The sequence below is a fragment of the Diceros bicornis genome, chromosome 1 (genome assembly GCF_020826845.1).
Source record: "Diceros bicornis minor isolate mBicDic1 chromosome 1, mDicBic1.mat.cur, whole genome shotgun sequence".
Classification (NCBI taxonomy): domain Eukaryota; kingdom Metazoa; phylum Chordata; class Mammalia; order Perissodactyla; family Rhinocerotidae; genus Diceros; species Diceros bicornis.
Window position 1 is genome coordinate 65,689,680 of NC_080740.1, and position 23,678 is coordinate 65,713,357.

The 23,678-nt window shown below is 38.4% G+C and overlaps 1 protein-coding gene across 5 annotated transcripts in view; it reads left to right on the forward strand.

Moving 5' to 3' along the window:
- The first annotated feature begins 1,545 nt into the window (after positions 1-1,545).
- The window catches only part of FBXO38 (F-box protein 38), a 55,813-nt gene continuing 33,680 nt past the window's right edge, over positions 1,546-23,678 (forward strand). The window contains exons 1-7 of one of the 5 annotated variants that reach the window (XM_058543556.1): positions 1,546-1,623; positions 10,308-10,498; positions 14,333-14,466; positions 17,355-17,518; positions 17,726-17,891; positions 20,658-20,795; positions 22,004-22,141. In XM_058543556.1, coding sequence (XP_058399539.1) covers positions 10,371-10,498; positions 14,333-14,466; positions 17,355-17,518; positions 17,726-17,891; positions 20,658-20,795; positions 22,004-22,141 — 868 coding nt within the window. In that variant the 5' untranslated portion in view covers positions 1,546-1,623; positions 10,308-10,370. Of the gene's footprint in view, positions 1,624-1,691; positions 1,974-10,307; positions 10,499-14,332; positions 14,467-17,354; positions 17,519-17,725; positions 17,892-20,657; positions 20,796-22,003; positions 22,142-23,678 lie in introns of those variants that run through there. The other 4 variants (XM_058543546.1, XM_058543565.1, XM_058543584.1 and 1 more) reach the window with 4 other exon arrangements.

Consider the following 23,678-nt stretch of genomic DNA (forward strand, 5'->3'; position numbering starts at 1 on the left):
GTGGTTCAGGGCCATTTAGTGTAGGGCAAACTTCTCTGCAGAGCTCAAAGTCCCCCAACGATCCACTGTATGAGTATGGAACACTAACTCAGGACCCTAACAAAAACCCACATCACCAGCGAAGAAAAAAATCTTGGAGATGAAGGGATGCACATTACATATTCTACCTCAAAATGTTAAAACTAAACTAGTTTTACGTGTTGTTATACACAGCTGGCACTCATAGCACTCAGAAAATATCTCTGTTTAGCATTTATTACAATGATTTGTAGGTATGCTTTTGTTTCCCTTTCTAAACTTGAAGTAGGAAACATATCTTATTTGTGAGTATTTCTAGCCCCACCATAGTGCTTTTTACCAAAGGAGGAATACTAATCAAAAGAAGGAATATATTCAATTAAAGATTCAAACCGATTGCACTGAAATAAACCTTATCGAATGCCTTCTATCTATGCCAGGCTCAGTGCTAGACACTTTCCCATACAATTCCTATTTGTTCTTCAGAACAGTCCAGGAAACAGGAAAAGCCCAGGTTTTACTGTTTCATTTATTTAAGTTCAAATATGAAAGAAATTGACAGAAGCAAGTAACATGGGAATAGGATTTTATCTTCCCTTACAGGAAGAATGTAATATGAAAGCTGGGATTAAGATGAATAGTATATAAATATGATGAGGCTTTGTTTTGTTATTGTTGTCTCGTCTTTCTTCCCAGAGCCCCAGATCAAGAAACATGGTTTGACATATGGAATGAGATAGCTAGAACTGCGACTGCCTAAGACAAGCTGAAACGTACAGCACCAAACCACAGTAGGGGAGGAGAGAAAAACCGATAGGTTTGGTATCAATCAAGAAAAGAATAGGAAGGACCAGGGGAACCCCTAAGCCATCTTCATTCCTTTCTCCAGCAGAATCGTCTAGTCACTCCTATGTCTTGTCAAATCGTGTCTCATATAGCTTGAGTGCACACTAACTTTCCTAAGGGGTATTTGTATCTATTTTAATCTAGGTATTTTAGCCCGTTCTACATACTTGTATGTAGAGGCAAGAAGGCGGGATTTGAAGGGTAAAAACCTGTTTCAGTCCAGTTGTGTGACACTGAGCAAGTCAATTATGCTCTCTGAAGATAATTTTTATCCATTAACAACAACAACAGCACGATTAAGGTGATTCCTGCCCATATGTCAGAGTGCTAGGTAGTTTTTAATGAGACACTGATGTGAAAGCCCTTTGGAAACTGTAAAATACCGTTAATTACTTTGCAAATCACGAACAGCAGGTCCAAAGGCTTATCCAACGCCAGGCTGCATCAGCTGACCCAGCACCCAACCCCAGACTGTAGAGTCAGAGTCAGCACTTCCGGCGCGGCGACGCTCTCACGTGAAAGAAGGCCCGGCCCCAGCCCTTCCCGAAATGCCACGCTTAACATGGCTACCGTGCGACGACGCATCCTGCCCACACCCAACATGGCCGCGGGGTGCGGGCCCAGCCCCGGAAGAGGTCGCTCCGGAAATGCCCGAGCGGCGGCGGAAGCGGAAGCTCCGCGGCGGTGGGGGCCGCGGGAAGTGCCTGACGGGTTACTCCCTCCCTCTCAACCACAATAACAGGCGGAGGGCCGGCGTAGGTGAGGCGGCGGCCGAGTGCGCCGGGGACGGGAGGCTGGCCGCAGGGCCGGGGGGCCGTGCGGCGGGGCGGAGGCGGCCGGATGGGGGCTGTGGGGCTCCCGACCGCCTGGGCTCTGGGTCTCGGGCCCCTTTCGGGCCTAGAGCCCCCAGGAGAGCAGCGATGGGGCTTGTGGTTCTCGGCCTTTTAGGCCCTGGTTGCGGGGTTTGCCACCCTATCTGAACCTGGTCCAAGATTCCAGCATACAGAACCCCCCCGGGCCTCGATTTCCTCAACAAAATGGGGGGTTTGGCCTGGGCAACTTCTGGAACCCCATCCCACTCCGGGCGTCACGAATTCCACGATTTTAACGTAAGTCAGTGTTTAAGCCAGTAAATGGAGGAAGGCCTGTAGTCAGCGTACTGAAGGGATGTCCCTGAGCAGGTCGCAGTGAATACTACGTCTTTGAGAGGCCGCCACCCCTGAGATCGGGAGCCCCGATTTCTAGTCTTACCTCATCCCCCGACTCACTGTGTGACCTTGCCCAGATGCATTACCCTCTCGGTGCCACAATGTGTGTATCTGTAAAACGAATGTGTTAGATGCCTCTGATGCCCCTTCTAGCTCTGCAAGTCAAATTCGCAACTCCCGTTCAAGGACTCGTTCCTTAGCGACAGATCTGAAAAGCATGTTTTCCGTGCATCCTGCATTGCCAGGAGTTAACTGATAAGAGACGTCTACCATGTTAATTTCCAGACACCAAGCCGGCCAAGGGCAGCTGGGCACTTAGGAAGGTTCTCGTGCTTCCTGTGCAGTGGGTAGCTCTGTCCTGAAGACTTTGTTATGTAAACCTGTACCAGCAGTGTGAAACACGCCCATGTGAAGAGTAGACCTTGTCTTTTATCCTAAAGCTGCTGTCAGCTTGCGGGTTCACTTTGAGCAAATCCCTTCCTCTCTCTGGATTTAAGATTTCTCATCTGTCAAATGAAGGAGCTGGGTTAGGTCACTGATTCTTAATCCCCTTTCCCATCCTCCTAGCACAACTGAGGGATAAAATAACGGCTCTATAAGGCCATGATTTTCTGGGTGAGGGAAAAGGGAATGTGGAGGGTACATATTATGTATCTAGTTGTATAGGCTCAAAAATCTGTGCTTGTAATTTTTAACTGTCTTTTTGGCAATTACTGGTTTAGGTGATCCCTAAGGCTCCTTCCTTCTCTTTAAAATTTGTGATGCTGTGATTCTAATGTACTCTTTGGGTAAAGAATATAGACTTGTGTGCGTGTGTTTGTTTAAGTGACTGTGTGCCTAGGGATACACACTTTATTTTTAGTAACAAAGATACTAAGGCATAGGGTAGGAGAAAAAGGAAAAACTAGATTTCAGTAAGGTAAAGTGATATGGTGAAATGAAATTGGACTTGAACTGGAGTTGAAGACCTGAATCCTTGCGTCAGTACTGGTACTTTCTGGCTCTGGGCCTTTGGGAAAACCAGCTTACCTCTCTGGGCCTCGCTTTCCTTATCTAGAAAATGAAGAGTTGGACTGGATAATTCCTAGAGCCTTTCAGCCCTGTAATTCTGGGGCTTTTTTTGCTTATGTTTTATCTGAGCAGCTTGGTGGGTGTGGTGGGTGTTTCTTTAGGCAAGAGAGGCTGTCCTAGGTCGTAGACATACGAGATCTATGGTGTGAGGAATGGGGTCAAATTAAGTGCCGTGCAAGATTACTTTGATATGAGCAAGCTGAAGCCAATAGAAGCTAAAGAAAGGCATTAGAAACTTGAAGGGCGGGGAAGCCCTTGACAAGATAGGATGATTGAGTTCGTTGGGAAGTTTTAAATGAGAGAGAAATATTTTTGGTGAGGGTAGTGAAAGGTAATTTAGGTTTTAGTAACTGAAATGACTGAGGTGTAAGAAACTGGTGGTAGAATCAGTGTCCGCTCTGAGACTGTAAGCTTCATGGGAAGAAAGACTGTCACCACCTAACACTTAGTAGGCAGCAAATAAATGAGTGAGGGAATGGGTGGATGGATGAATAGATAATAGCAATCAAGAAAAGGAGTTTCTCCAGAGAATTGTTATTAATTACAGAATGAGAAATTGATTCAGAATTGTCAAAATTTTATAAGAGGTCCCTAAGTTTTCTGGTTAGTTGTAAGATAAATTAGTTTATCTCTGCCCTGTAGAGTGTATTAATAACAAACACTTACCGTGGAGGGCCTGGTGTGATTTGAGGAAGGGAGTAGTTAGTAGAGTAAGTCAGGGATGGAGGAGGATGTTGACAAGATGGAACAGGTATAGGAAGATTTTTTGTTGTGACATTTAGGGAGTAAAGGAGTGGATTTATATATGACTTTTATAGGTATCAGCGATTGTCAGAATTGTGAACAATGTGTTAAAACCTCTATAATGGAAATAGAGGATTAAAAGGAAAATAACTTGATGTTGCAAGCAAGTAAATGTTGGTGTTCCCCTACAAGAGGTGAACATAGCCATGAGGGTTTAGTATGAAAGGATAGGGATAAATTTGGGAGCAACAAGCATGAATTGAATTAGTAGAGGATAGTGTAGTTTTGTTTGGAATGGGGGGAGCTTCAAACTGGCAGGTTGGAAGGAGAAGAGCATGCTTAAAAGAAGTTGTGTTATAGAAGAACCCTGGTTTAAAGAATACTCACAAACAATTCAGGCTTGTTAACTTAGAATGTATTTGGTCTGCCAGGACAAAAACAATGCTTCCTGTGGCTAAGATCTGCTAAACAGACAGCGACAGAATGACTGAAGGATACCCAGAGCTACTATAGGCTGCTGTGTGGGAACCTAAATTAGAGGGACCACAAACCCTAATTTGTGAAGGAGAGTGCAGTCCCAGCAGTTCTGTCAGAGCATCCAGAAGCCTGTTTCCAAGCACTGGGCATAGCTCTGGAATGCAGGGAGGCAGCCAAGGTACAGAGGACTAACCTGGTGGTGGGGTGTGTAGTGTAGGCTAGGAAGTCTGAATGCCATCCTGAACTCTGATACTTAATATGTGCCCTTGGGCAAGTGACTTGTCCTTTCTGGTTCTGTTTGTCCATCTGAAAATTGAGGGAGCCAGTCTTGGACAGGGACCTCTGGATGGGCTTTGATGTGCCTGGGAAGACACTGAAATTGTATATGTAATTCTGTGTGGATGAGTCTGGGTATGTTTTGTTTTTCTCTCTGGGAGATGATGTGCAGCTTTCATCATAGTCTCAAATGGATTTGTAACCCACAAAAAATTAAGAACCCTGTGTTTAGGCAGTCTCTGAGGGCCCCTTCAACTTTTAACATTCTGGGATTCTATAATGCTGTCAGATTGACATTTCTTTAGGGTTTAGAGTCTGAGCCTCCAGAACTTGCTAACCCTGGGAATAACCTAGTGCTACAAAATATAGTCTTCACATATTTATTTGTTGCTGTGAGTGCTGTTGAGTCATTTCTGACTCCTAGCGACCCTTTGTACAGCAGAGTGGAAACCTGCCTGGTCTTTTCTGTCTCCTCTCATCTTCTGGTGCTATATCAGACAATGCTCTGATGCTATCTATAGGGTTTTCATGGTTGATTTTTTCAGAAGTGGGTGGGCAGGTCCTTCTTACTACTTTGGAAGCTCCCCTGAAACCTGTCCACCATGGGTGCCCCTGCTGGTATTTGGAATACCGGTGGCATAGTGTTCGGCATCACAGCAATAGGCAGCTGCCACAGTATGACAACCGACAGACGGTGGTGTGGTTCCCTGACTGGGAAATGAACCCGGGCCACGGCAGCGCTGAATCTTAACCGCTAGACCACTGGGCTGGCTCACATATCTGTAATCACCTATTATTTATACTCACCTCTCCCTTACCCTCCATGACTCCACTGCTAGGCCAACTCCAATGCGTCATCTTTATCTACTGCTGATAACTGGAATTTCCCTCCTTTCCCCCTTCACTTTTAACCTACTGCTGCTTTGGACCTTCCTACCTTGTTGAGTTTCTCAAGTGACAAGTGGTGATATTTTGGAGATAGGGGTAGGAAGAAACCAAGACATAGAAGGCTAGCCATGGCAATTTTCTATTCTCACTTGCTTTTATCCCTCATCCCACTAAAAGAAAAGCAGTTAAGAGAGAGAGTGCGCATACAAGAGAGACACCATCATCACTTGGGACTTTGCATGTCTTGATTGGTGTTTTTTTCCCATACAGGGGTACCAGGCCTCTCTTACTCAGTAGCTGGGATGAAATGGTCAGCATAGCCTAGCTAGGTATTTCACTTAAATGAAGATGAAGCCAACTTGAGTTGAAACAATTTTGTTGTCCTTTATAGAGTTTGAGTGGTGATAAGGAAAATAAATGAGTCTTTTAATGAGGAAGCTTTTTACCTCCTGAACATCTCCAGGGGCACCTACTTGGACTGGCAAGGACTGATGGATCTCCCCTGGCTTTAGGTCCTGACCTGTTAAGCCCCTAGATGTAGGATAGAGATCTTACCCTTTATCCCAATGTTCATCTCCATAAGCCCTTCCCCACCAAAGGCTTAGAGCAGGGATATTGCTATTCCATCTGCTGCCAGGTAGGAGCTGTGTGACCAGATCTTCAATTCTAGGCATGATATGGGAAATATGTATACAATTTCACCTAAAATTTTGTTAGTCCTGCTAACTTAGGCCCTTAGCTAGTTAGTATTCATGCATATTGTAGGTTTCATAGATTTTTGTGGGCTTGGTGGAGACCTAACCTCAGATAATGTTGTGTAATATCATATCTATGAGTAAATATTTTTCCAAGTTCTAAACAAGTGAACTTTTATAACCTCAGTGATATTTAAGGGGCAGTCTATTTTGTTTAAAAATTCAAGTATATATTGTGCACTGGGGCTACTAAATCTGTTTCACACAAAACCCCAGCACTGCAAAATAATAAGGAATAATAAAAGATGGAATCCTAAAATGAGGGTGTAAATTATTAAGTGGTGTGGATTTGGTGAAGAAAAAGAAGGGAAAAGGGTTAAGAAAGATTTTTACTTAAAGGATGAAAAGTCAAGAACATGGTGTGTGTGAATGGTTAGAGTTGTGAGGATTCTTAAAGGTGAAGCATGTGCTAAAATATGATAGCCGGAGAATTAATTCGTGGTTGGATTGGTCTGTACTGGTTAATAGTCTTGTTGAAGCATTTGCATGCTGCACGGTAGCTGTTTGTTACGTGTTCTTACTGGAGTAAAATCTGATTGCATTTTTGCCAGTGTTAGAGGCTTGTTGCTGAGATCATATAGGATTTTGATAGCAAACAGAGTGCTCATAGGAGCATGAAAAGGTTTTTAGCAGCCGCGAAGCTACTGGATGCATATGGAATAATAGAAAGACTGAGGGATAGTCATACATCAGACATTTGAGGATTTATTATGAGCAAGGACTTGTTATCACCTAGAGGCAGGAGACTGAGATTCTTTTCCTTTTCCTGGCAGAGACTGAGATTTTTTCCTTTTCCTGGCAGAGACATGACCAATAAAATTCTACATAAGTTGCTATAGTAGAAGAGTATGTTAAGTCTCACAGGGAGCTCAGATTGTGGGTGAGTAGGAATTTTCACAGAGGACTTAACATTTAAACTAGATTTTGAAGGCAGATTAGTGGTTTTCTAGGCAAGAAAGGGAAGGGAAGGATGCCAGAGTTAATAGCTTATTAGGATTGAAAGATCAGTGTTTGTTCAGGGGAACTGAGGATAATCTGTGCAGCTAGAGTGAGTTTCCTGAGGAGCAAGTGGTAAGGATTGAAAGATGAGATTGGAAAGGGGGCTTGAGGCAGATTGGGAAGATTTTATCCTCTGGAAACTAGAATTCCTTGTAGACTGATTTAGTTTTTGTTTTGTTTTTTAAGAAATGTAATATCCATGACCAATCTAAAATTTTAAAACAATGGAGAAGAATATGAAACATAAAACTCTCTTTTTTTACTTTCCTAAACCTCTGCTTTCACTGCTCAAGGTAACCGCTGTTAATATTTTGTCATGAATCATTCCGAAAATGTCCCATGCAAACACAGGCATAGTTGTCCTTTTTCTTTTATGCAAGTGGGATAATACTTTTGACATATTGTCCATCTTGCTTTTTTCACTTTACATGCACTCAGAGGAATGCTTTAAAAAGATAATTCTAGCTTCTAGGTGGAGTATGGTATGATAAGCATTTATTCAGCAAATTACTTATTGAGGGCCTACTGTGTGGTAGGCTTTGTTCCAGGCCCTGGGGATACAGTGGTGGACATCATTTAGGAAGCCATTGCAGTAGCCCATATGAAGATTGATAGAAGTCTGCAACCCAGTGGGAATGGATGCAAAAGCAGTGTTGTGATAAAATTGATAAGAATAGCCAATCAAGTGACTATGGGAGGTGAAAGATCATGACGTATTGAGGCTCATTTCAGGGTTTCTAATTTGCGAATCTGGTAAACTACAGTAGGGAGAACAGGTGTGTATGTGTGTTGTGTGTGTGTGTTTGGGGAGGGACGTGGTTTGTGGTTGTGGAGAGAGTTCAGTTTGGACATAATGTTTTTGAAGGATGTTCAAGATATTGAGATGAAGAATTCTGATAGGCAGAGGAAATAAAGGTCAAAGCTCAGGAAAGATAGGAGCCAGAAGTAGAAATCTTTTTTTAGTGTATTTATAGTAGCTGAAGCCTTGAGAATGGATACAATTACCCAGGGAGAAGAAGGTTCTAGGGTGAATTGGCAGAAGAGGCTAAGGAGTGGTCATAGAGGAATGAAGAGGACTGAGAGAATATCACTTAGGGGGCCAAAGGATGAGAGGGTTTCAAAGAAGAAGGGGTCAGCAGTGCCCCATACTACAAATGGGTTGGATGGGGGAGCACTGAAGAGAGGCTGTTGGATTTGATGCTTAGGTCAAAATAACTTTAGAGCCGTTTCAGGAGCTATCATAAGGTGGAAAGATCCATTTGGAGAGGGGAGGGCAGTAAATAGGAAAAGATGGGCAATGCTATAATCAGAAGCAGATGAGTATAGTTATAACTTTTTTTTGTGGAGTGTTCTGAGTATAAACTTTATTTCTCCAGAGGTCTATTAGCCAAAATGTGATGGACAACATATAAATAAGCCTCTGAGAAGGCAAAATGGATGTCACAAATTCAGTGCACTGTAGCTCATGTCCCTACTCTTTGCAGAATTCCTTCGGTCGATACTACTGATGCCTGTTGATACTAATCCACACACAGTTCTAAAAACTTTTTTCTTTGGTTTTCCAGGCCATAGCTGATTATAAGTAAAAAATTAGAGGGTGTGTGTGTGTGTGTGTGTGTGTGGAGTGCAGGGAGAAGCAAGCATGCTGACACCTGCCAGAAGTAACAGCACATAACCTTTCACTGAGGGAAGAAGAGACCAGAACACATGCACATGCACAAGCACAAGAAATGCGAGTTCACTTAGCCTTGTAGTTTTCTCCCATTTACTGCCTCAGCAAAGGACCCCCAGGATCTCCACATACTTCAGTAGCCCCTGAGAGGAGGCATCACAGAGTATAATGTATATTCATATTGATAAGGTCATCAAGGAAAGGTTAAGCTTTTATTGAGTCAACCCCAAGAAAATAGAAGCACGCAGTCCACTTTAGAAAGTTTTAACAGTAAAAGTTTATAGTTAAGAAGAAGAAAAAGTTGGTGCATAAAGGGGAGCAAACACTATTTAATCTAGAGATCCACTGATTTGGAACAGCAATTCTGTGCATCACTGTAGCATGGTTAAGTTTGAGGTCTGAGCTAGAGTTCTCTGAGTTTGAGTCCAAATAATTTTTCAGAATTTTACCAGTGATAATTGATAACGCTATTTAAAGGACACTGTTTTCACTTAGTTTTCTCTTAACCTGATCAACAAAATAAAAAAAAAAACCTCTGGGTCCTCGCTCATCTGACTTTATCCCTTCTTCCTCCTCTCCATTCCTCCCACCTTCTCCCTCCTTCCCTCTCTTCCTCCTTCACTAAAGCTTATTTTAAAAACAAACAAAACATACATTTGATACAATGTGAATTAACCTCTGCTCCTTAATATTTACAGGAGAGGGAGAGGGAGAAGAGTGGTTTTATTCTCCCTTTGAAATTACATATAAAATTGTGTTTATTTTTTGAGGAGAAGGTCTGTAGTTCTTATTAGATTCATAAAGGGGTTTGTGACCCACTGGTGGAGTCTAATCCCCTCACTTTATAGGTGGGAGAATGAAGAATTTAAAAGGTGACTCAAGTTCATAGAAGTAGTTTGTGGCAGATCCAGGACTTGAACCCAAGAGTCCTCTTCCACCGTCTGCTGTGTTAGGGGCAGTCCTAGAATCACAAGCTCCTGGAGTTGGGAGGGGTTTTGTTTACCTACTTTAGTGATTTTACTTTACATATGAACAAATTGATACATGGAGAAATTGAGTGAATTACATAGGAAGCAACAGGGTACAAATTAGAATCCAGGACTCCTCATTCCTTGGATTTCTCTCATTCTAAATAATACATTTTTATAGTATTCTCTGTTACTCTTCAGAAAAAGATGTTCTGTGCCTTTTGTGTAATATTTTTATTAATTTGAATGTGGTCTGTACCATTGTAATAGCACTACCTTTGTCTGTATTTTAAAATAAACATTGTTTTACTTAGATTTTATCAGGATAATTTCTGCGTCTGAGTTTGGTATACTTTAGTCTACTCTGTTCTCTGCTTGCTTTCAGGTGCTTTGAACTCAAGTAACCAAGAGGAGAGCTTTATTCCTTGATACTGGAGATAATACGGCAATGGGACCACGAAAGAAAAGTGTTAAAACATGTCTCATGAATAATGAAATCCCTGAGGAAGCAATATCAGATGAAACAAAGGACTATATGAATCAACTTTCCCATGAAGTGCTTTGTCATATTTTTAGGTAAGATTTTGTTTGGTTGACTTTCACCTACTTGGAATGTGTAAGTAGGAGCAAATCGTAGAGCTGTGCTGTCCAGGATGGTAGTCACTAGCTGCATGTGGCATTAGGTTTAAATAAAATTAAAAATCCAGCTCCTCAGTTGCACTAGCCATATGTGGCTAGTGGCTACTGTATAGGACAGCACAGACGGTGAAAATAGAGAGTATTTCTTTTGTTGCAGAAAGTTCTGTTGGACAGCCATCCTGTAGACTGTGGTTAACATTCCAGGCTTCTTGGAATTCTCATTGACTGATAGATTTGTTGATTTTTATTATTACAGTACCATGTGTGTACAACATAAAGCAGTGTTTCTGACATTTTTGACTACACCCCACAGTGAGAAACACATTTTACTCAGTATACACATGTATGTAAGTGATTGAAACAAAAGTTTATGAATAATGCCCTTCATTACTATATGCAGTGTACACGTTAAAGTTGTTTTATGGTACATTTTTCCAAAATCTTTTTTTAAAATTATATTTTTATACAAATTGCATTATAACAACAGTTAAAGAGACCAAAAAGAAAACCAAAACACAAAAAACTCCTGTCATTCCAGTTTCCCCTACTCTCTTCTTTCAGTCATTATCCATTCAAATAAACAAATCCTAACATACTTGGTCTCTGGAGCTAGAGACCTGAGTTTGAATCCTGAGTCTTTCGTTTGCTAGCTGTGGACCAATGATAGATATAAAGATATTATTATAAGGATTCAGTGAGATAATACTTTTAATGCACTTAACACACTCCATGGCATAAGTGCTTGGTAAGTGTTAATGGTTATGATTGTATTCTGCCTTTTTTTATGTTGCTACGTGGTCTTCATAATTATCGCTTTAATCATTGCTTTCTAGTCCATTGACTGGCACGGTAATTGCCTTTTCCGTTGTAGTCTGACATCTGGATTGTTTCCACTTTTTCTCTTATACAATTGCAATTATCTTTTCTAAGCATGTGAGTTTTCCATTAATTTAGATTATGTACCTAGGGGAAATTTTCATATATAAAGTTCTTAAAATTATTTTGAATTTTTAAAAATTATTGAATATTTGCAGATTAAGAAGTTTTGAAACAGTGATAGCAGAGTTACTTTAGGGAACCATGGGCAGTTTATTTTTCTTTTCTAATATAAATTTGTATTAGTCTTTTATTTTCTGCAGTTTGTTATACTGTAACCCAGTGTAGTTTTTGTTAGTTCAGTTCTGTCTGGGAATAGAAGGCCCAATTAAAGTAACAGAATTTTTTTTAAACGTAATGTAATGATACTAAAATTCATCTGGCAGAAAAGAGTCTTCCAGAATAGCCAAAATTTTTCAGAAAAACAGTCTAACCCTACTAGATGTTCAAATATATTCTAAAATATACAATAGTTAAAGATTTAGTATTGGAGGAGATAGCCAGACAGTTGGGTAAAACAGACAAACTCCATATGTGGATTCAAATATATTTGGGGATCTAGTTTATGATAAACTTGGTATTCACATCAGTGAGGACAAGCTGAGTGAATTATTCAGTGATGATGTCACAACTGAAAAACCATTTGGAGAAAATAATAAAAGCATGTTTTTCTCTCTCATATCTGACTATTAAATTCTAGAAGAAAGCATAGGTAAAATTGTTTCTAGGGATGTGTGTTAGATTTGTTGAATAATGGTAAGACATATTGTGAACAAATTGGACCGTATTTTAAATTGAGAGTGGATCAGATAACATTTTGCAGTTCAAACAGAATATTCAAATGGAAGGGAGGAATCAAGTAAAAGGGTGTTACCCTGGTTATAATGAAAAAAAATATGCAGCGAATTGGCAGAATGTAAGAAGAACTGTGAACTAAGCGGAGTACTTGAATTTGGTATGAAATGCTTATTCTAAAAATAAACGGATTTATTTTTAGGCTTCTCAAGTTTTTATCTGAGGACTCATGTTGTGGTTGTGTAGTAACTACTTAGCACATTTTCATGAAACAAGAAAAACTGGCTTCCTTAAAAGAACCTAATCTTTGCTGTACTTGCCATGTTAAACACATCTTTTCTAGAATGCAGTTGATCTGCCTTTTGTACTGTGGCTCTTTGACTATTTATTTATGAAGAAAAAATACATTTCTTTTTCTGAGGACAAATATGATGTAACATCATCTTCAAGTGATTACTGAACTGTTTGTATTTCAGGGAGTATGGTATTAACTGAGGCAAGTACTTTGGATAACAATCAATGATTTGGGAAAAAAATGTTTCAGTGGCAAAACTTAATTTAGAAAATAAATTCAGTATTTTTAATTGTTTATAAAATGTGTAGTCATATATTTCTGAAAATTGTCCTATTTATATCTAAGTTATGGAGACTGTAAATTAAGTTAGTAATGCTTGTTTCTGTAGAAAATTTGATTCTCTTTATTTAATTAGTTTTGAAGGGGAAGGGAGAGGGGCCAGAGGTAGAAAAAAGTGGAGCAGAGAAATATTTAGCAGGCATACTTGGATTTTTCTTTTTAGAATTAGCTTAATTTTTAGGAATTAGACTCAGACCCAGCTGTGTTCACATTCCTGCTCTTCCTCCCTCTTACCTAGCTGTTGACTTTTTGCAGGTTAACTTTTCTGAGCCAATTTCACCACTTGTAAAATGGAGTAATAATTTAGCACCTACTATAGCGATGGGGATTCCAGCAGGAAACAAGATACACTTGCCTGGAATTTGAAGATAATTTAATGAAGGGACTGTTTAGAGAGGTGTAGGTGAGGTTAAGGGAACCAATAAGATGTGGTGAAGAATTCATCTAGGGAGCTAGAAACAGCAGAAAGCCTTTGCCTTCCATTGGCCAAAGTCAACTACTAGCTAGAGGGCAGGGAACACAGCAGAGCAGAGAAGGGAAGAAAAATAATTCGGGGAGGGCTGCGTGGCAAACAAAGAACAACCTGCCTGGTAAAGCTGTGACACAATGACTGCAGTACAGTGTCTGTGACACAATACCAGCACAATAAAGGGTAGTTTTTACCTTTTTTTTTTTTTTTTAAATTAATCTAGGTGTGCATGGAGGGATGTTAAGAGAGAGAAAGAGAGAGATGAGATTTTCTGATCTTTCAAGATATAGGTGTTATTGGAAAGAGAACAAAAGTAGAGAGTAGTTGAAAAGTTTCAGGAAGGAAGAGATAACAGGGGAGGTTGGAAAAGAGGAAGTTGTAATTCAGATGAGGTGTTCTCACTTCATGCTTGTGCAATACTGTTATCAGAGTATGTGACCTAAAAGGTAAAAGATTTAGGGAAAAAACTGTATTATAAAAAGAGTATACGTATTTGTTGATGGAGAAAATAGAGTTTCTGGGACAGGGATGATGTTGAGAGGGAGCAGAGGGGAATTTTTTTAGCACTATAAGAAATGTATTCTATAAAAGCTATGAAATAATATTGGCCATGTTCAAATTAGTCAGTTCTCCCTGATCTTTCTCACATTCCCTTATCATCATGCCTTGAAATGCACTATTTTTTTCCTTCCTACATTTCTTTTTTTTTCTTTTTGCGATTGTATTAGTCCATAAAAACTTAAAAGGAGAAAGGTTTTATCAAATGCCGTATGCATATGGATGGAGCTCAATACTTTATTTCGATACTTGAGTATTTGCTGACTTAGCTGTTTTTAGTAAAAAGCTATACATGCATGTTAATCTTAAAACCCTGCGAATATTCTTATGGTCTGATTTCATTTGAGGGATAAGAGAATGGAGGAAGGAAAAAAATAACCTGTCAGTGAAAGGAAGTACTTACCCACTTGGTAAATATGAGTTTCTTTCTCTCACAAAGGTACCTCCCTCTGCAGGATATCATGTGTATGGAATGTCTTTCTCGGAAGCTAAAGGAAGCAGTGACCCTATATCTGAGAGTTGTGAGGGTTGTGGATCTCTGTGCTGGGCGGTGGTGGGAATACATGCCAAGTGGTAAGTGGATTTAGCCTGTAAGAGACAGTGGAGCCCTACCGGAAACTAATAATAATGTTCCATCAAATGTTACTTATTGTCTTGAGATAGGCAATCTAAGTCACCTTGTAGGTAGGGAGGCAGGATTTTATCTAAATTATGTAGGTTGGTTTAGGCTGATAAAATGCCTTTTGCCTGAGGGTTTACTGTTGTAATGGTATGTTGTTTTCATTTCCTACTCCTTAAGGAACTACATCAGCCTATTCCACAAATATATCATTGGAGAATACTTATTGGTTAACTAAATATATGTGTATCACATTAGAAAAAGTGTCATTTTGTCATTTGTTTTACAATGCAGGTTTTCATAGTTTTCCTCTACCCCTTAATGTCACCATCTAGTTAAACAAATATTTATCTATTTTTGTAAAGCTGCTCCAGTAGGCCGCAGAAATTGCAGTTCTGAAATTTTCATTTCTTTCAAAAGGCCTGTACTAGGTCTTGGAGATTCTTAAATAAGGCATTGATTGGCCTTGCAGGTGAAGAACTCAAAATTAGTAGCCTAACCACAACAAATGGACATCAGGTAAAGAAACCATCAGAAAAGAAAGTTGATGACTTTAGTTAAGTAGAGCACACCTGAAAGGGATTAAATTAAGGGCCAACCAAATCTTCTTTTCAGTTAACACCAGTCCATTAATTAGCGCCTATTAATTACTGTTGGTAAGCAATTTTGAATGTCTTTTTTAGCCACCTTTCGTCAACAGTATCCAGATCCTGATGTTTTGAAAATGTGATGAGGCTGGGTTGGGGGTGCTTAGTACAAGTGAAGTGCTGAGGAGGTCATTGTTTTGTTCTGTTCTGTTGTGTGGAACAGGACAGACTACCTCTGGAAAAGTGGAATATTACAGTTTGGGGTGCTGTAGCCTTTCACGAGGGTCATCCGTCAACCGATAACTCTTATCAGTTGGCTAGAGTTAGTTATCAATATATACCTTTTTGGGAAGAACATCGCAAAGACCTGATGCTAGAACTTAGCTTGGTGGGAGGCAAACCACAGTTGTCTTCAAATTTTTTAAAGAAACCATCCTAAGGGAAAAGGATTTGTCTTATTCCAGAGAGTGATTGTTTATAGCAGGAAAGAAAAAAATTAGAGCAGTGTGAAAATGATTGTCATTCCTTATATTAAATTTCCTTTAACAGAGGTTAGGCCAACAGGAATTCTGGAAGTGGGATTAATGCACTATATAAAGAGGCAGGATAGCAGAACTCCCATGTCATGCAATCCTAGCATTAACATCTCTACCCCTTATCAGATTAGTGAAGAATTTGTTTGCACGTTGCTGACTTCTTTCAGACTGTGATAAATATCTGTGAGCCCAAGGTTTCCCATCCCTGCAGTGAATATAAAAGGGAGTCAAAGCAAACAGGGTCTAGCTTAGAATAAGATCTCACTAACCCTGCTTAGTAATGCTACCCTGGCCTATTCTCTGCAGTTTAAACCCTAATTCTCTAAATAAAAATGCTAGCTAAGGTTTTTATGTAGTACTTTATTGTTTACATATGTGATCTGTTTGGATTCTCACTATCTCTGAAAAGAAGGTTGAGCTCTACCCATTTTTTGGTGAGTGGCAATATGTAACGTACAACAAAAGAGAATGGACATTGGCAATGGGCAGACTTGGTTTTTGGTTTCTGGCTTTGCCACTTGGTGGCTTTTAAACTCTTTCAAGTTCATTTTTTACCTTTTTCATTGAGTTGTGAGAAAAGATGAGAAAACATGTAAAATGGTTAACACGTTGAATGGCTCAGTCAGTAAAGGTTACTACACAAGATATTAAAAAGAAATTACTATAATTAGAGATCAAGTAATCTCTGAAGTCCCTTCTTACTCTTCAGTTTTGTGATTTCTAAAGTTAACATATCATCTGGACTAGCGCTGTACAAATAGAACAACTTCAGAAAACTGTAGTATGTAAGACTTAGTGATTTGGGGCTTTATTTTTATTCTCGAGAGTTAATATTTTTATTTGTCATTAGTGAGCAGATAGTTGGCTTTCTGAGAGCCTTCATTAAAAACAACAAGCCCCAGTGATAAAGCATCATCTGTATGAGCCTTATCTCCCTCGTTATCTCACCAACAGCTCCTGCTGTGGAAGTAACCTGCCTCTTCTTCCCATCTGGTTGATTCCCACTATGGAGCACAACTGACCTCTCAGATAAATAACCTTCTCTCAGCTCAGCATCCTCTCAATTTGGATCACTTATGTTCTCTTAGCTAATTTGCATCTGTCTCTTTCAGAAGAATGAATTGTCTAAAATGTCCAAGAAGTGATAGTTAAACACAGGACAGAGTAATTAATAGGCAATGGATGGACTAAGAGAATCTAATTTGAGATAGGATTTAGGTTAGAACTGGGAACTTCCTGAAGATGAGGATTATATCTTACTCAGTTTTTTAGTTGTGTGCAGAGCCCTAGAGGTTTTACTGGACCAGAGAGCGTCTTTAGGGGAGAAGGAGGGTGGTGTTGGACAGGTAGGTGGTGCATCCTCACCCACCAATCAAATGGGTCCAAGCTATCTGGATTAAAAGTGTATTATTCTTAGTTGAAGATTTTTGTGCCTTAAAGGCAGCAGCAACAACAAAAAAGGCAATAATTAATTAAAAGCCTCAGTTGTAAGGTATTCACTTGGATTCTAAGTGGAGTTTCTGACATATTTCCTCTGTCACTAAAGGAATATATTTTCTGTTTAATCATTTGTTCAGCTGTATGTTAGCCTTATGAAAATTTAAAAAGGAAACCTCCTTTTTTGTTGTTGTTTAAACGTTTGATAAAAATTACAAGTGCCTGGTAAATGTTGACAAGCAGAAAGATGAACTTGGCTCTAAATGATTCTGAACTTCTCAGGCTTCACAGATTCCAGTTTTCTAACACTATTGAAGAAGATGCCAGACGTTGAACAGCTATATGGCCTTCACCCTAGATACCTTGAGAGGCGAAGGGTACGAGGCCATGAGGCTTTTAGCATTCCAGGAGTTCTGGAAGCTTTGCAGGCGTGTCCAAACTTAGTGGTGAGTGTATCTGGTTGAACATTTGACATCAACTGATTGATAAAATAATAAATCAAAAGAATGATAGAGCACGTTCACTCACATACATGTTTCATCCATAACAAACTTAAGTTCCGTTGCATACTTAGCATCTTATGATACAGAAATAGAAGCTTTGGATGCTAAATTAAAAGCCTTTCTTATGCTTGCATTCGCATTATTTTCTAGGGTGTGGAAACTTCTCATTTGGAATTGGTAGAATCCATTTGGACATATATGCCACATGTTCATATTTTGGGGAAATTTCGTAATCGTAATGGAGCATTTCCAATTCCTCCTGAAAATAAACTGAAAATTCCTATAGGAGCCAAAATACAAACTTTACATTTAGTTGGTGAGTACATGTTTCTTGGGTCATTTGTGACTCCTTGAAATGGAGTTTCGTTTTAGGAGTATTCACTGAAAGGGAATAATGAGAATTTTAGAAATGGCCTTGTTAATTGATGATGCCAAAAGAAATGCTTGTGAGACTTGTATAAAAATTTCAATTTTTCATTAAAGAGCCCTTGCGGTGGGGAGGGAGTGGTGAGAGAAATACTACTTCACAACCAATCTACTCCCTTTTTGAAGACAGTTTGACAAGTTTGGAAAGTTGTTGGGTTTTTTTGTTTTTTCAGTGAGCCAGAATCCTGCCCTGTTCTCTAATATCCACCTTTTGGTCCTACTTCTACCCTCTGGAGGAGAGTTCTCCAATACAACTTTCTCTGATGTTGGAAATGTCCTATATTTGTATTGTTCCATATGATACCTACTGTGGCTAGGGAAACAGAAGAACTGAATTTTTTATTTTATTTTATCAAATAGTCATATGTAGCTAGTGGCTACTTTATTATACAGCTCACCTCTAGAACATCGCAGAATGAAAAATCCTAGATAGCTCTTAGTTTACTTGTATCTTCTCCAAGCAGAAAATTTCCCCTATGTTCTACAGCCCAGAACCAATGGAGAACTCTTCCACTTCTCTTTGTCCCTGAGAGTTGGGAAAGGGGTGTCTTTTTCCAAAGGCACCTTAGTTGCATTGGTCACAGTGTGTATTCTCCATCTAAATATTCTTTGAGATTATATCCCAATAATTTCAACCTAGGTAAATGATAATGGCAGATATTTTTTCAAATTTAATTTGTCATCTTTGGCTTAGATTGCTGAAAGCAATTTGGGAGGAATCCTGATACTATAATCTGACTTGTAATATTTATTTATTAAATATTTTATTTAAGATATACATATTGAGTCTCTGCTATGTTCCAAGCATTATTCCAGGTATTGGGGGTGATCCTGAAGTACTGGAAATTTCTGAAACTGGGTCAGGTGGTAAAGGGAGAGCAGCGGGGATGATAAGGAATAGGTCTTAAATCAGACTTACGTGCGCAATTATGGGAGAAGAATAAAGCGCGCTAGCACCCCTTCATTTACAAGATCAAAGAGTGGTTCTGATTAGGGACTTGGATATCTAGTTTGAAATTGGATTTTTAGATAATAAGGGATTCTGTAATATCTCAAGTTTATAATGTAAGCTCTGTAGAATCAGAGACTGTGTTTTATATCTTTATATTTTCCACGATGCCTGTCACAGTTCATTGCAAATATAAGTACTTGGTAAATTTTGTTGAAATGTACTAATTCAATAAATATTAATTCACTTTGATTAATTCAACAGTTTAACACTGTGATGGTGATACAAATGTGTATAGTAAATTAATGAACATGCTGGGAAAGACAGGTAATTGTGTCCTTTGTTTACAGAATGGGTTTGGGGCAAAATGTGGATTGGGCAATAGGATATAACTGTCTTGTCTGCGTCTATCTCACCCTTGCTACCTTGAGTTTCCTAATTAGAACTACCACCATCATGGTAGATGCTAAACCTACCTTTGTGGATTCTGTATCTTGAGTCTCACTCTGTGCCTCAGTTCCTCTGCTTTTCTCCCTTTGACCTCATCCCTAGTTTTATTTCCCATCTGTTGCCGTGCAATGTGTATGCATAGTTCAAAGCTAAAGTTAACTGTGCTATTTGGGGAGGACCAGATTAAGAAGTAATCCTTATAGGAGGAACATTCTTCAGAATTTAGCTTTTAAAGAACCAACCATTCAAGTGCTCCAATTTTGCTTTCTCTAGTTGCTGTTGCCAGCAGAGCTCCTACTGATTTAAGTTTAAAAGTTGCATTAAACTGGTTTTGCCAGCTACTGCTTGTTAAATATCAGTACCCTGGATCCTTTGATTTCTCTCAGAGACTTGTGTCACTTCCTTGGCTTTTTCTAGCCTACAGTGTTTAGATTCTTGGGCAAGTTCCTCAAACTGCTTGGTTTCATTTAGAATTTACAAGTTATCTGTCATCTTTCTTCTTCCGTTATCTCCTGACTTTCCCTCCCACTCTACTTCCCTTTTCTTCCAGACGTGCTCCTCTGCAAGTCTGATTCCTAATGTTAAGCCACTTATGGATCAGAAGGACAAAATACCTTTATCAATTTGAAAAATTAAAATAAATGACTGACAGGTTTCCCACTTTCTCAGAGTCATGCTGACTAGCTTCTACTACACACTTACAAATCTTAAGATTCATACATTTGTTGAAACAGCTTTAATCTCTGTCTCTGAATATCATCCAGAAACCATGATATTTAAAGCCAGCTAACCTGCCTTTGTGCTGAAAAATTTAGTTTTCCCACTGGTGGGACAGTGGGCATTGGTAGTCAAATAGTAATTTTGTGTGTTCCTTCCACATCTTCACAATTTTGCTTTCAGTAACCTGTTTTCATTTTACATCTTCTAGGGAAATGCATCCTGGAAGAGTTATAGAGATATGAGAAAAACTTACGTATATAAAATGGGGGAAATCCTTTTTAAATCCCATCTTCGCATATGCCTTTTCTAAAGAAATAACAAAGTAGTCTGTTTATAGTTTGCTTAAATTGTTCCTTACAAGCGTATTTTAAATAAGCCAAACTTGATAGACTTTAATTAGGTAATTGGTTCTGATGAAAATATCCATGAAGGATAAATTGTCAACTTGAAAAACAGACTCTTGAACTTATATACAGAATACAGAGTCTTTTAGTGATTTTCTTGTTTATTCTTTTTTTGTTTGTATATATGTTTTAGGGGTGAATGTTCCTGAAATTCCTTGTATCCCAATGCTAAGGCACCTTTATATGAAATGGGTAAGACTCACTAAACCACAGCCATTCAAAGACTTTCTTTGCATCAGCTTACGAACTTTCGTCATGAGGAACTGTGCAGGTAATGGTATATAGTTATGGTGGAATTACACATATGCTATTCTAGAAATATCCTCAGGCAAACTCCATAGCAACATTTGTAAATGAAATTATATTATGCTATTATTACTATTTATGTTTTGTAACTTATTCACCTTGTGAAGATAAGTGTTTTTCTTGTTTTAAAAAAGTAGGCGCATGATTTGTGTTAGAAGAAAAAAGAAAAAAGCGTCACATTGTCTCTATGTATTTCTTATAGACACTTTTCATTTTTTATAGAATTGTTTTAATAGATTTCTGTCTACTCTCTTTGTCTCTGTTCTCCTAATCATTCTGCATACTGTAAATAGTTGTCTGACTTGGTCTGTCTTAAAGCATAAAACACTGCTTTCTGATACTACTATTCTGGTCACAAATCTTCAGTGTATCTGTTGCCCTAGAGTGTCAAGTGGGAATTCTGCTTCAGAGTTTATAATAACTTTGATCTTTATTTCTTGATATTCTTATTTTTGACTGATTTCTGAGATGTACCTTCTTTTATAGTCAGGCCTGCCTATTCTCTGTCTCCTATGCAGTCATATCAGTTTTCACCTCAGTGTCTTTCCTTATGTTATTGTTTCATGGTCCTGAGACAAACACTTCCTCCTTTTTCTTGTATACATTCTTCAAGTTCTGCCTGTTCCAGCTTACCTTCCTCTTCTCTTCCTTTTTTTTCCTTTTTTATGTCGTACAACAGATCTTATTTTTGTACTTGATATGTTGTACCTTTTTATCCTTTTATAATTCATGTTAGTTTTATCTCCATGTCAATTACAAGCTCTTTGATGGATAGGACCTTATCTTTTGTGGTCTTCTATAACACCTAATACAACACTGGTCACATACAGAGGTGTTTCAATGATTGAGCTGTTTACTTGAGTGAAGGATCAAGTTTTCAACTTGGCTTTTCTCCTTTAGTTATTTTGAGCTCAAAACTATTCAGACTTCAGAGAATTTACAAAAAATACTAGATAATGCTCCAATGTTACTGAGAAATCCTTATGCTGAATAAGTATATGGTTAACAGGCTAATGCTTTCCTTTCTAATAGGAAGTATAAATTGCAGAGAGCTAACTACTTGGCTGTCATTTTCAGACACAGAATTTATAAGTTATTCATTTCAGCTGCTGATTTGAAAATTCATTTTTAAGGCAATTTACATTGTTCCATTGAAGTTTTTTTTCCCCCTAGGACCCACAAACTCCTTGAAATATGTCCCTTTAGTAACAGGCTTAGCCTCTGCCCGAAACTTGGAACATTTGGAAATGGTTCGAGTTCCGTTCCTTGGAGGTCTTATCCAACATGTAGTTGAAGACAGTTGGAGATCAGGTATTTGTTTCTTAGTTACTAAATATTTTAAAAATCAATTTAAAAAATTCATTAAGCTTTTATATAGCTTCTCTTATGAGTCTTTTTAAAAGAAAATGCTTGTTAGTTAATTACACTTTCCGTCTGGTGTATTTGGTGGAGAATAAGTAACCGTGACCGTGGGCTAGAATTCATTTCCTTTTTATGCAATGTTAAACCTTCTCGAAATAAATAGTAGAGTGATAAGGCATGTGTTTTGGCTTGTTAATACTTATTACTTAGTTAATAATACATGTGTTATATTTGGAATCTTTCTGAGAAATGTTGTCAGGGATTTCTAGTGCCCTTTTTGGACTTGGACATCTTAGGCCTACAAAAGAACTCAGGCATTAGTAATGTTAATATCTAACATTTGTTGAATACTTTATACTATATAAAATGTTTTCCTGTTTTTCACTTGGGTATTAGATCCATCTGTCAGATGATGGCTTTTAAAAGAAAAAAATATTTTACTCTCTATTATGTTTTAATAATAACTTTAATAATAACTCTTAATTATGTTTTAAATAGTGATATGTAACAGAATGCACTTCACGTTAATCATCTCTTCATTGCAGCAAAAATACCAAGAAGTTTAGCTAGATAGATAATTAATAGTTGAGAACTAAAAATCTAACTTTGTATATCTAAAATATAAATGGAAAATCATCAAATACCATTGGTAACACATAGACATTATCATTAATACTGTTAAAATATGACTTAGCACTACATTTTTAGGCATTTTGGTAGTTAATTAAGTCTGGTGTAAGTGCACTTAATTACATTGTGTGAAGGGGATGGAACAGGCTATGTCAAGATCAACAGCATTATTTTTATTCCATGGCTGTAGCTAACAGGATAAAGTCAGAAAGGAAAAGAAGACCACAGTGGAACTAACTATTCGTTAGAGAGAAGACCTGAAGAGAGGTGCCAAAAGCTAAGAGTTTGTATAAAGGTCTTAAAAGAGAAACAGAGACTTTTCTTCTCTAATAAATGTTTAAGAATGACTCTGCCTTACATGTTACTTAAGGAGTCAGTATACCTCACATAGAAGTTAATTCCAGATGGCTCGTAGATCCAAATGTGAAAAATAAAAATAAAGTTTTTGAAAGAAAACTTAGGAGAATGTCTTCTTGACCTTGGGTAGGCAAAGATCTCTTCAACAGGATACCAAAAAGCACTTACCATCAAGAAAAAAATTGACAAACTGTACTAAATTAAAATTAAGATTTTTTTGTTCATCAAAAGGCATGATTAAGAGAATGAAAGCCAAGCTACAGAGTGGGAGAAGCTATTTGCAATAATGATATCAGATAAAGGATTTGTATCCAGAATATATAAAGAACTCCTAAAATTAATAAGAAAAAGGCAGACAACTCAATAGGAAAAATGGGAAACAACTTGAAAAGAAAAGACTTCACAAAAGAGGATCCAAATGGCCAATGAACATGAAAAAATGATAAATTTCACTAATCATCAGGGAAATGCAAATTAAAACCACAGTGTGATACACAAG